The following is a 12,599-nucleotide window of genomic DNA, read 5'->3' as shown; positions in this document are numbered from 1 at the left end:
CCTCCAACTCCTGGGCTCAAGAGAGTCTCCTGCCTCCGCCTCCCAAGTAGCTGGGACCACAGGCCCCTGCCACAACGCCCGGCTATTTTTTGGTTGCAGCCATCATTGTTGTTTTGGTGGACCCAGGCTGGATTTGAACCTGCCACCTTAGGTGCATGTGGCTGGCACCTTAGCTACTTAAGCCACAGGCGCCGAGCCTGGAGCTTGTTTTTATAAGATAAAGTCATTACTGGCCTGAGGAGGCCGAAATAAATTGTTCAGACCCCTGTGCTGATCATTGGGTCATCTGTGGCGCCCCTGTCGGGCAGTGGATCAGTCTGTATGACCAGGATTCTGCTGATGTCTCTGCAGCTATCCACGCCAAGTTCACTGACTGGAAGGGCTACCTCATGAAGCGGTTGGTGGGCTCCAGGACACTTCCTGTGGATTTCCATATCAAGGTCTGGCAGTGAACCCTTTGAGTCTCCTAACTGGTCTCCTCCCTCCCCTCTCCTGGGTGTACTCATCCTGCATGCTACTCATTGGAGTATTCTGTCTAAGACTTTCTTGTTGATGATCGTCAGTGGCTCCACATTTCTCAAGGAAGGGGTCAAACCCTGGCCAGGGCTGCTGCCATCTGCCCTCCCAGCCCAACACCAGCTACCTCCCATTCAGACCCTTTGCTCCAGCTGCACTGATCATGTTGCTGTCTGTCTTTTGCTCTTCTAGGTCCTCACCTTTGCTCTTAGCGTGTTTTAGGATTGTTCACTCAGTAGTTTATTAAGTACTTGTTATATACAAGGTGCTGTAATCATACAAAAAGACAGACCCTGCCATCCAGGAGTCTCCTGTCTGGCAAAGGAAATGCACATAAATAATTTATAAGACAGCCTTGGTTTCGAACCAGGGAAACATCTGTGTGGCATTTAATTTTCTTTTAAACAACTACTTAGTCCTGTAAGAGTTGGGTTTAAAAGAAACCTAATTCTTTAAATTAAAAAGTCATATAAGGTAGAGGTAGGTGGACATTGCTTGAGCTCAGGAGTTCAAGACTAGCCTAAGTAAGAGCGAGATCCTGTCTCTACTAAAAATAGAAAAATTTGACTGGGTGCGGTGGCTCACGCCTGTAATCTTAGCATTCTGGGAGGCTGAGGCAGGTGGATTGTCTGAGTTCACAGATTTGAGACCGGCCTGAGGTCGAGTGAGACCTCATCTCTAAAATAGCCAGGCACTGTGGTAGGCACCTATAGTCCCAGCTACTTAGGCTGAGGCAAGAGAATCACTTGAGTCCAAGTGTTTGAGGTTGCTGTGAGCTATGATGCCATGGCACTCCACTGAAGGCAACAAAGTAAGACTCTATTTATTAAGACTCTATCTTAAATAAATAATAAATGGAAAAATTAGCCGGGTGTTATGGCAGACGTCTATAGTCCCAGCTGCTCAGGAGGCTGAGGCAGGAGGATTGCTTTAGCCCAGGAGTTTGAGGTTGCTGTGGACTATGACACCACAATATTCTAGTCTGATGCAGAGTGAGATTCTCCCCCCACCAAAAAAAAAAAAACAAAGTCATATGGTAAAAATGACTTTTTATGGTGAAAGTCAAAGGGATCAAAAGGTTATACCATGAAGACTCTCACCTACCTCTCTGTGCTGGACCTCTCACTGTGGGGCTCCCATATACAGGTATGTGGGCTGCATCTGAGGGCTCCTGAACCAAGTGCTCACAGGTGATGTTTTCATGGCACGCCTCACCGTGGTGGCAGGTAATTCAGTACAAGTGCTGCTAGGACACCCAATGGAACTGGCCTCAGGAGGAGGAGCAGGTATCAAGGGAGGCTTCATAGAGAAAATTTTACTTGGATCTGTAGGGTATGGGGAGTGTGGAAGCCCCAACAGTGGAAAATAAAGACCAAACCTCACCCAGGACACTGAGTACCAGATGCAAAGGTGCACTAGGCCTTTACTGGTGGAGAGTTGGCCTTTGGCAAGGAATGGTTCAGAGCACCTTGAAGCATTCCTGACTTTCCCTCCCTAAATAGAAATTATTTCTCCCTTATTCAAACCTAATGGATACTACTAGTTTGCCACATAGTCTCCATATATATTTTTTTTCTTTTTTTTTTTTTTTTTCAGTTTTTGGCTAGGGCTGGGTTTGAACCTGCTACCTCCGGGGCTGGCGCCCTACTCCTTTGAGCCACAGGTGCTGCCCCATATTCTCCATATTTTTACTCCAATAAAACTAAGCATCTTCTCCTATATTTCCATAGTGCCTGGAACAGTTGACACATGTGATCAGAGGTGACTGTTCACTCTTTCTTAACCAGCCTTTATTTTAGGATAAAGCAGATGATTGTGAGTGGTACAGAACACTAGAGGCAACAGAGTGGCCTCTTTATTTCCTTTACCTTAATAGCATGGTTCTGGGCAGAGGGTGGGGATCTGTGTGAGCCAGCCAGCAAGCATAGGCTATTACGTGTCCAGTCTTTTTTTTTTTTTGAGACAAAGCTGTCCCCCTGGGTAGAGTGCCGTGGCATCACAGCTCACAGCAACCTCCAACTCCTGGGCTCAAGCGAGTCTCCTGCCTCAGCCTCCCAAGTAGCTGGGACCACAGGCGCCTGCCACAATGCCTGGCTATTTTTGGTTGCAGCCATCATTGTTGTTTGGCGGACCCAGGCTGGATTCGAACCTGCCACCTTACGTGTATGTGGCTGGCACCTTAGCCACTTAAGCCACAGGTGCCGAGCCTACATGTCCAGTCTTGCAGTGCATGCTGGAGGGGATACAAAAGCTCCAGCCCTTGACTGGGGCAAGCAGATGACACTGTGAAGGCCAGTCATGTGTGCAGGTTCTAGACAGTCCTGTTGCAGAGCTGTTCTGTGCGAGGTAACTGCCTTGAGAAGGGACGGGGCAAAGCCTTTCCGTGGGAAACACTCAGTTGCTGACTTCCTGGCTCACTCTGGAAATTGGGGGTGGAGAGGAGAGAAGGGGTGGTTTTGTGTTTTTTTGTCTTTTTTTTTTTCAGTTTTTGGCCGGGGCTGGGTTTGAACCTCTGGCATATGGGGCCGGTGCCCTACTCCTTTGAGCCACAGGCGCCGCCCAGAAGGAGTGGGTTTACAGTGAGAAAGCTCCAATCCCGACATGGCCCCTTGATCCCTGCAGTATGGCACATGCTCAGCAAAATGTTTTGTATGACCAGCTGACCCATCAGTCAAGGTCAGGGGTCTATGTGTGCATTGATTCACTGAAGCAAAACCATTAACTGGGCATTAACTCTGTGCCTAGTTCCGTGCCCGGAGCTGAGAATGTAGAAACGAGTCAATCCTAGCTTCTGCCCTTACTTATCCCAAACAAATAAGGGCAATAAAGTGGTGTTGGATTGTGGGCTGCACCATATTGGCTAGAGAGGAAGGAACAGGGCAGGGAGGTGGCCCAGAGGACCACCTGAGCTACTACATGAGCTACTGTGGCAGGACAGGATCAGCTTTAGAATACCTTCCAGCCCTTTAGCTGGGTGAAGGGTCTGTCTGTTTAAGGTTCCTGTGCTTGCTTTTCCTCCTGGCTGCTCAGTGACCTCTGAGACACTCCCCCTTCTGGTGTGTTTGGAAATAGCACTGTGGGTCACCCTGAAGCTGGAAGAGGCCTATACCATGCCTGTTCCCTACCTCAGGCAGGATAGCTCTGCAGTCATAGGGATCAAAAAGAAATTTCCTCACCACTGTGGCTCTCTGAAGAAAAGCTTGTGGGCTCGGCGCCTATAGCTCAACCAGCTAAGGCGCCAGCCACGTACACCTAAGGTGGCGGGTTCAAATCCCCAGCCCGGACCCGCCAAACAACAATGACGGCTGCAACCAAAAAATAGCCGGGCGTTGTGGCGGGCGCCTGTGGTCCCAGCTACTTGGGAGGCAGAGGCAGGAGACTCGCTTGAGCCCAGGAGTTGGAGGTTGCTATGAGCTGTAATGCCATGGTACTCTACCCAGGGGGACAGCTTGAGGCTCTGTCTCAAAAAAAAAAAACAGCTTGTGAGCATTTTGGTCACTGTCTGTTGTTGGGTCAGAGGGGACACTGATTGCTGCTGAAAGCATTTCAGGGGGGTGGCACCTGTGGCTCAAGGAGTAGGGCATTGGCCCCATATGCTGGAGGTGGTGGGTTCAAACCCAGCCCCAGCCAAAAACTGCAAATAAATAAATAAAATAAAGTGTAATTGAAAGCATTTCAGAGCCCCAGCCTGTCAGGGTCAGAGCTAGAACTAGACATGAAGACACAAGTGTACTCGGTTCTCTGACATGAGTCTCGTGTGTGCTGTCAGCAGAGGTCTGGGAGGTGGAAGAGAGTGCGAGGTGCCCAGGGATCAGGGCTCAGAGTCTGAAGAGCACAGGCTGCACTCTAGGTTTGAAGCCTAACACTGGCACTGATGAGTCTGTGTGACTTTAGACAAGTTACCTGGCCTCTCTGGATCATGAGTTTCCTTGGTCTACAATGGGTTTGTGATTTGCAATGTCATGCCTTGCCGGCATTTTGGTAATGAGAAGTAGGACACTTGTGAACCACATGCTTTGTATGAGATGACGTTACCCCACCTTCCCTGTCCCCTTTGTTCCTTGAAGAGATAGAAAAACTGACCCAGTGGTGGCTCATGCCCATAATCCTAGTACTCTGGGAGGCCAAGGCAGGTGGATTGCCTGAGCTCACAGATTTGAGACCAGCCTGAGCAAGAGCAAGACCTCATTTCTAAAAATAGCTGGGTGTTGTGGCGGGCACATATAGTCCCAGCTACTGTGGAGGCTGAGGCAAGAGAATTGTTTAAGCTCAGGAGTTTGAAGTTGCTGTGAGCTATGATGCCACGGCACTCTACCAAGTGGGACGAAGTGAGACTCTGTCTATAAATAAATAAACAAATAAAAAAAAAATACTGCTGGGGTTCTGGTGGGTGCCTGTAGTCCCAGCTACTCAGGAGGCTGAGGCAAGAGAATCACCTAAGCCCAAGAGCTAGAGGTTGCTGTGAGCGTGATGCTACGGCACTCTACTGAGGGCAACAAGTAAGACTCTAAAAACATCAACTCCTGATGTTGTTGCAGATGGTGGAAAGCATGAAGTACCCCTTTCGGCAGGGCATGCGGTTAGAGGTAGTGGACAAGTCCCAAGTGTCACGGACCCGCATGGCTGTGGTGGACACAGTAATTGGGGGTCGCCTGAGGCTCCTTTATGAGGATGGTGACAGTGACGATGACTTCTGGTGCCACATGTGGAGCCCCCTGATCCACCCAGTAGGTTGGTCACGTCGCGTCGGCCATGGCATTAAGATGTCAGGTGAGCAGTGGCCTTAGGCTTTGCTTCCTAAGGACTGGGTGGGAGTACCTTCCCCATACTTCATGATAGTGCTGGGAGGTAGGTTATAATGTGTACTTTGCAGGTGACAGTGCTAAGCTCCAGAAAGGTTGAGTGACCAAGATCATGCAGCTCAATTTGTGAGTGGTACAATCAAGAGTTGAACCCAAGTCCAGTAGGTGGCTCTCACCTGTAATCCCAGCACTCTGGGAGGCTAACGCAGAAGGATCCTTTGAGCTCAGGAATCCAAGACTGGCCTGAGCAAGAGTGAGACCCTGTCACTACTAAAAATAGAAAAATTTGCCTGGCATTTTTAGTAATCCCAGCTACTAGGGAGGCTGAGGCAGGAAGATTGACTGAGCCCAGGAGTTTGAGGTTACTGTGAGCTAGACTGAAGCCATAGAACTCTACACAGAGCAACAAAGTGAGATTGTGTCTCAAAAAAAAAAAAGAAAAAGTTTGAAGCAGATCCCCTTCCATGTCATGGGAAGAGTCTGGGGCTCCAGGTTGAATAGTCTATGAAGACTCTTGATGTTTTCTGGGCTAGACCCATCTGTCTCCTGGTCTGGGTGGCAATACTGTGGGTGCTGAGACACAGCCAAGAGCATCCGCACAGCAGCTCCATGTGCACAGGGGAGGTGCAGAGATGGCCCTGTCAGCTGCCTTCAACTCCCTTCTCTTCCTCACTCTCTCTGATAACCCCTCAAAAAAAGAGAGGCGAAGTGACATGGCCCATCATCCCACCTTCCGGAAAATCTACTGTGATGCTGTTCCTTACCTGTTCAAGAAGGTGAGGTGCAGCCCTTGGGCTCTTTTCCCCTTGGCCAGAGGTCCATTCCAGGTCTGAGGACCCATTCCTGGCTCTCCCTGGGACCATCCCTTTCCCTCCCTGTTTCCTTCCTACACAGCGATTCCCCAGCTGCCCCATTCCTTCCAGGTACGGGCTGTCTACACAGAAGGTGGTTGGTTTGAGGAGGGGATGAAGCTGGAGGCCATTGACCCACTGAATCTGGGCAATATCTGTGTGGCAACCATCTGCAAGGTGAGCCTGGGGCTGGCCCTCAGGGGACTGATGTGGTACAGAGCTCGACTATGTGTTGTTGGGACTGCAGCTCATTCATTCCACTTCCTTGTTTTTGTGAGCAGGAGCCGTACTCCTTGCTCAGAATCTAAAGTGTCAGAGGCTAAGGCAAAAACCTGAGCCTGGTCCTATGTCAGGTATAAGCCCCACACTGTCATCTCACTAGGAGCCTGACTGCCACATGCCATGTCCTCTGAGTGCTGGCCTAGCCACCGAGATGCTCCGCTAGGCTCAGTTTGCTCCACACCTCCTTCGTTATTACTACAGCCTGAGTAGCACACAACTACCCTTGGTCCTCCTGGATGACAGTGCTGCTCTGTCCCTTCAGCATGTTTTCTCCATGACAGGTGTGTGGTCACCCCTCTGAAAAGAGGTGATAAGACAGACACAGTCCCTGCTGGCTGTGCATTTGCTGTCTACCAGGAACGATAAATACTCTCACAAGTGTGCATAACCAGTGTTGCATGCTGTCGAGAAGCTCAGGGTGTACTTGGGCAGGCGAGTTCCAGACCCACTAGATCCATCTGCCTCCTGTCCTCACTGTAGCCACCTTACCCTGGGTGGGTGCAGTTCATGACAGACACCATTCTGTCTGCCCCACCCCTCCCTAGGTTCTCCTAGATGGCTACCTGATGATCTGTGTGGATGGGGGCTCCTCCACAGATGGCTCAGACTGGTTCTGCTACCATGCCTCCTCCCACGCCATCTTCCCAGCCACTTTCTGTCAAAAGAATGACATTGAGCTCACACCCCCAAAAGGTAAGTCAGGCCACTACATGCTGGCTTTGCAGTTAGAAGGGGCAGATGAGGCCACAGGCCAGGATTCCTGGTCAAGCCAGACACGTGGGGTATGGATTTTCACGATGTATAGGAGAAGTGACAGAGCCACTCAGGGCCACCACCAGCCATTGACAGTGCCTAGGCTAACTTAGCCCCATGGTTGCTACGTGGTTGGTGAGCAGAATTCCTACTTGTCCCTTTGGGCAGTGAACAACCTACACTGTGGTCCCCAAGCCAGGTACCAGCCTGGAGAGGAGGGAAGCACGCTCCTGGGGAGACTCCAGGCTGAGCCGTGGCCAAGCTGCACCCTTCAGCAGTGTGTTCCTCCCCTGCAGCCTGCTTCTCACTTCCCCTCCTCTCCCTACACATTTGAGCTTTCTTCTCCTCTAGGCTATGAGACACAGATGTTCAACTGGGAGAACTATCTGGAGAAGACCAAGTCGAAAGCTGCCCCATCGAGGCTCTTCAACATGGTAAGGAGACCAAGGGTAGAAGAAGGGGCTTGCAGTGCCTTAGGACTGGCCCTACCACTGCTGTCAGTGGGAGCAATTCCAACCCTCTCTCTCGAGTCTCCGCTGCTGACATCAGCTCTTCCAGGGAAGAAGTCCCACATTGAAAGGCACTCAAACCCTTTTTCGTAGAGGGGCTTGTGCTTGGGAAAGAAGTGCCATAGGCTGTTGTCCAGAGGAACCTGCCCCAGCAGGCATTCTAGTGCTAGCTCCCCTACCCCACCCCCAGGTCCAAGTGAGCCTGCTGGGTCAGAGCTGGATGGCTTGGCAACTGCCTTCTTCCCCCACCCAGGACTGCCCAAACCATGGCTTCAAGGTGGGCATGAAGCTGGAGGCTGTGGACCTGATGGAGCCCCGGCTCATCTGTGTGGCCACAGTGAAACGGGTGGTGCATCGGCTCCTCAGCATCCACTTTGATGGCTGGGACAGCGAGTACGACCAGTGGGTAGACTGCGAGTCCCCGGACATCTACCCCGTCGGCTGGTGTGAGCTTACTGGCTACCAGCTCCAGCCACCTGTGGCCGCAGGTCTGGGTGCTCTCTGCCCTCAGGGGCTTTTGACTTTCCTTCCTCTTCTTTCTTCCTTCCTGCCCCCTCTGCTGTGCCCAATTTACTTCTTTGGCATGAGATCAAGAAGCCTCATGGGCCAGTCTGTGTAAGGAGTGTGCCCTGCCTCCCTGCCCTGACTTCTCTGTCTCCCTCTCCCTCTGGCCTGCAGAGTTCCTTCCTTCATCTTGCCCACTCTGTCATAGGCTCGTGCCCTTATGCACCCAGGTAAACTACCCAGGTCCCACTGAGCAGCCCTGGCGGCAAGGGTGGGTAGAAGGGACAGTTATTTCCAGCCCCTCTCCTTGGTTCCCCCCATTCTCATTGCCCAGCTTTGGCTCCCTTCTCGGGTAATCTGTGTGAGGGTGGGAAGGGTCTCGGGGTACACCTGTGCCCTGTGTCCTTCCAGACCCTTCTCAACTCTTTCACCCCATCTTTCACCAACAGAACCAGCCACACCTCTGAAGGCCAAAGAGGCCACAAAGAAGAAAAAGAAACAGTTTGGGAAGAAAAGTAAGTGATGGTCTAAATTGTCCAGGCTTTTGTGGGACCCAGGAGCAAAGGCAGGAGCATGCTCCTGAAGTACTGTCCCACCAATATAGCTCTCTTCACAGGCCTGCCCTGTCTTTTCTCCCCTGCCCTTTGGCCCCACAGGTCATTCACCCTGTGTCTTTGGGGATCCAGAGCAAAAATGGGGAGTGTAGTCTCTGGCAGCGTTCAGGATGCTGAGGAAGGCAGATGAGATCATGTTTGAAGAAATTGAGGTTGGGGGATCCCTATCCCTGCTGCCCCAGGGTCAGAAAATGGCCTGGTCTCTTTGGCATTCTGTAGCTACTAAGTCACTGGCTTCTAAAGGAAAAGGCACAGAAAGAAATAGAAGGTGTCTTTATAAGGCCTTCATTCTTCCTTTGTGACCTCCTTGAGGGTGGAAGCCAAGGCCGGCTGCTGAGTGGCTAACTCCTTGTGGCATTCAGGCCTCACTCTTTTTTTTTTTTTTTTTTGAGACGGAGCCTCAAGCTGTCCCCCTGGGTAGAGTGCCATGGTATCACGCTCACAGCAACCTCCAACTCCTGGGCTCAAGCAAGTCTCCTGCCTCAGCCTCCCAAGTAGCTGGGACTACAGGCGCCCGCCACAGAGCCTGGCCATTTTTTTTTTGGTTGCAGCCGTCATTGTTGTTTGGCGGGCCCGGGCTGGGGATTCGAACCCGCCACCTTAGGTGTATGTGGCTGGCGCCTTAGCCGCTTGAGCCACAGGCACTGAGCCTCAGGCCTCACTCTTAACTGATCCTGAGCCCGTGTGGGCTCAGCTGAGGGCAGCAGGTGGAAGGGGGGGAGGGTCAAAGCTGGTTTCTAGACTACAGGCCAGTGATAGCAAGGTGGTCTCTACCAATGACTCCATGCAAGGAAGGAGATATCCTAAAACAGGACAAAGCAGAAACAAGGACTAGGTCTCTGGGCAGGATTAAGAGAGAGTTGTGTTTATCAGGTGGGCAGTGAGTGAGTCTGTGCTGTTCAGAACATCAGGGCCAGGAAAGTTGCATGTTATGGGAAGAAAGCAAAGATTGAAAAGGGAAACTGACAACCACACTTGCTCTGAGTTTGGTTCTCGAGGGAGGTGGTGTTATTCATCCCTGTTAGAGAGAACCTCAGGTTACACAGCCAGTAAGGGACATTGTCAGAGTTGGAGTTTAGACCTTCTGTCCTCCACGGTACTTTCTCCTCTGCCATACTACCTGAGTGCTGGATGAGACCTAGCCTGAAGGTCTCACGTAGGTACGACTTTAATCCTCGGTTTGAATCCACTTTTATTCAAAGGGAAAAGAATCCCTCCGACCAAGGCGAGGCCCCTCAGACAGGGGTCCAAGAAGCCCCTACTGGAGGATGACCTGCAGGCTGCGGGGAAGATCTCAGAGCCCATTTCAGACGAGAGTAAGAGCCACCGGGCTGGGTTGAGGCAGGACCAGCCTGCTTTATGCTCAGAGGCGGCCCCTCTTCTTCCTGACCTGGGCACAAAAGAGTAGTCAAGTTTGGTGGGAATTTTCTGGGCACCAAGCAGTCCTGACCCACTGGGCCTGGAGACCTTGCCAGATACCCACCCCCAACTCTCAACAGAGCTGAGTCCCCCAACCAGCAAGGTGCCGTGGCCTTTTCTTCTTCCTCCATCTCTGCCCCCACCCTTTGCGCTGGTCAGGGGTGGCATATCACCCACTGTCAGTGGCTCTGGCACAGTCTGCCTGGTTGGGGTATCCTAGGGCTCTGGGCCTTTGCTACTGCTGCCCTTCAGAGGCAAGCAGGAGGGTGAAGATTGTCCCTTGGGCCCCCATCTATAAGGAGCCAGATCCCTCTCCCAAAGTTATAGGCTTGCTCACTCTGTTCTCCGTGCCGCCCTACCTCCCCTCCCTCTCCAGTCATTGCTGTACAAGTGAAGGAAGAGCAGCTAGATGTGGCCTCACCAGACAAGACTCCAAGTCCAGAGCTGCCTGTCTCTGTAGAGAACATCAAGCAGGAGACAGACAAGTGAGCCTTCTGCTGCCAGCAGGCCCCTCGCTGGAAACCGTCCCATGCTACAGAGCAGAGGGGAGGCCCAGGGCATCTCTGTGGCCACTACTACTGTACCCACTTTAGTTTGGAGACTGAACATTTATCCAGTAATTTCTGCCTGGTGCCGTGAAGGCTGGGCACAGAAGTACCAGCTTGGGGCTCCTTTGACCATGACCTGCCTCTGCCCTCTGGGCAAGCCCTACAAGACTTGGGGGCCCCAAACTTATCTGTGAATGACCCCTTCTCCAGCCTGGGCTCCCGAAGCTGGAATGTTCCTTGTCCAGGCTCCCTGCTCTTCCCCACCGAAGCATCCTCCACCCCACCACACCTCTCAACTGCCAGGGGTGGGCCACCCAGTCACACTGGAAGACAAGACCGTGAACTCTGTGTTTGCCCAAGTTGAGTTATGTAAATAAAGTTCTGAAGCAGCTCTCTGAGCAGAAGAACATCTGCTGGTCGGCAGCAAATAGTATTAAGGGTAGCAGCCTCTGCCTAAAAAACTAATCAGGCTAAATGCTTCTCTGTCTCCTGTGTTGGTGCTCTGCTCCCAGCACCATGGGGACATAGGAGACCCATGCAGGAACCCAGCTTTGGCACACAGCTGAGAAACAGTGGTCAGGATGTGGGTTTGGGTGACTCATGAGGGGCCTTGGCCTATTTTCTCTGTTGGTGTGAACCCTGACTCCCATTTCCTAAAAGGAATAGTGGTAGGAGGCTTGTGGAGGCCTGGTGCCCCTTGGGGCTGACTCAGTGTGGAAGGTGGTAAGACAGGCTATTTACTGCTACAGTAGCAGGATGGGGAGGTGAGCTTGGTCCTCATAACTTGGTTAGACCTGTCATTGTCACTCTTCTGATAACCAGGGTCAAGCATGGCTAGCTGAGGTGGCCCTAAAGGGGACTTTTTAAGCCAGACAACGTGGCTCATGTCTGTAATCCCAGCCCTTTTGGGAGGCTGAGGTGGGAAGATCTCTTGAGCTCAGGAGTTTGAGACCAGCAAGAGCAAGAACCCCATCTCTACTAAAAACAGAAAAATTAGCTAGGTATGGTTGGGCACACTTGTAGTCCCAGCTACTTGGGAGGCTGAGGTAAGAGAACTGTTTAAGTCTTAGAGTTTGAGGTTGCTGTGAGCTATGTATGACACTGCAGCATTCTACCCAGGACAGAGTGAGACTCTGCCTCAAGAAAAAAAAAAAAAAAGACGGTTGCGGCTCGATACACCTGAGCTGGCAGGTTTGAATCCAGCCTGGGCCCACTACACAATGACAGCTGCAACCAAAAGATAGCCAGGTGTTATGGTGGGTGCCTGTAGTCCCAGCTACTTGGGAGGCTGAGGCAAGAGAATCACTTGAGCCCAGGAGTTGGAGGTTGCTGTGAGTTGTGATGCCTACCACTCTACCCAGGGTGATGGCTTGAGGCTGTCTCAAAAAAAAAAACAAAAAAACCCAGACTGTTGCCTACTTCTGCCAGCACCCCTGAGAGGGAGGGAGAGGAGGGGAGAGGGGTTAATTGTACTCTCCCTGGCTCACTTCTAAGACCTTGTTGAGTCCTTACTGTATTTTCTTTCTCCCCATTCCTTTCTGAAACTATGAACTACAAGTTCAGGTAGTAGCTGCCCAAATCTCAACACTTTATTTTTCCCACTCTTCCTTGAAGCTCTCTTCTCTGGGATCCAATCCCCTTTTTTTATTTGAGACAGAGTCTCACTATGTCACCCTTGGTAGAGTGTCGTGGCATCATAGTTCACAGCAACCTCAAACTCTTGGGGTTAAGTGATTCTCTTGCCTCAGCCTCCCAAGTACCTGGGGCTACAGCCCCCCGCCACAATGCCCAGCTATTTTTT

General features: G+C 51.6%; 2 protein-coding genes across 3 annotated transcripts in view; one reads left to right on the top strand and one right to left on the bottom strand.

Annotated features, from left to right (window-relative positions):
* L3MBTL2 (L3MBTL2, polycomb repressive complex 1 subunit) overlaps nt 1–11,202 on the top strand; it is a 25,249-nt gene extending 14,047 nt beyond the window's left edge. The window contains exons 8-17 of the mRNA XM_003783166.3: nt 352–440; nt 5,055–5,286; nt 6,018–6,094; nt 6,242–6,346; nt 6,997–7,144; nt 7,556–7,638; nt 7,967–8,201; nt 8,667–8,732; nt 10,034–10,147; nt 10,627–11,202. Coding sequence (XP_003783214.1) covers nt 352–440; nt 5,055–5,286; nt 6,018–6,094; nt 6,242–6,346; nt 6,997–7,144; nt 7,556–7,638; nt 7,967–8,201; nt 8,667–8,732; nt 10,034–10,147; nt 10,627–10,739 — 1,262 coding nt within the window. The 3' untranslated portion in view covers nt 10,740–11,202. The remainder of the gene's footprint in view (nt 1–351; nt 441–5,054; nt 5,287–6,017; nt 6,095–6,241; nt 6,347–6,996; nt 7,145–7,555; nt 7,639–7,966; nt 8,202–8,666; nt 8,733–10,033; nt 10,148–10,626) is intronic.
* CHADL (chondroadherin like) overlaps nt 10,006–12,599 on the bottom strand; it is a 15,531-nt gene continuing 12,937 nt past the window's right edge. The window contains exon 6 of one of the 2 annotated variants that reach the window (XM_003783167.1): nt 10,006–10,221. In XM_003783167.1, the coding sequence (XP_003783215.1) occupies nt 10,195–10,221 (27 nt within the window). In that variant the 3' untranslated portion in view covers nt 10,006–10,194. The remainder of the gene's footprint in view (nt 10,222–12,599) is intronic. The other variant, XM_012801192.1, reaches the window with a different exon arrangement.

This window comes from Otolemur garnettii, unplaced genomic scaffold, assembly GCF_000181295.1.
Source record: "Otolemur garnettii isolate 467f Iridium unplaced genomic scaffold, OtoGar3 scaffold00007, whole genome shotgun sequence".
NCBI classification, from domain to species: Eukaryota; Metazoa; Chordata; class Mammalia; order Primates; family Galagidae; genus Otolemur; species Otolemur garnettii.
Note: the sequence above shows the minus strand (reverse complement) of the source record. Positions and strands in the feature narration are given on the sequence as shown.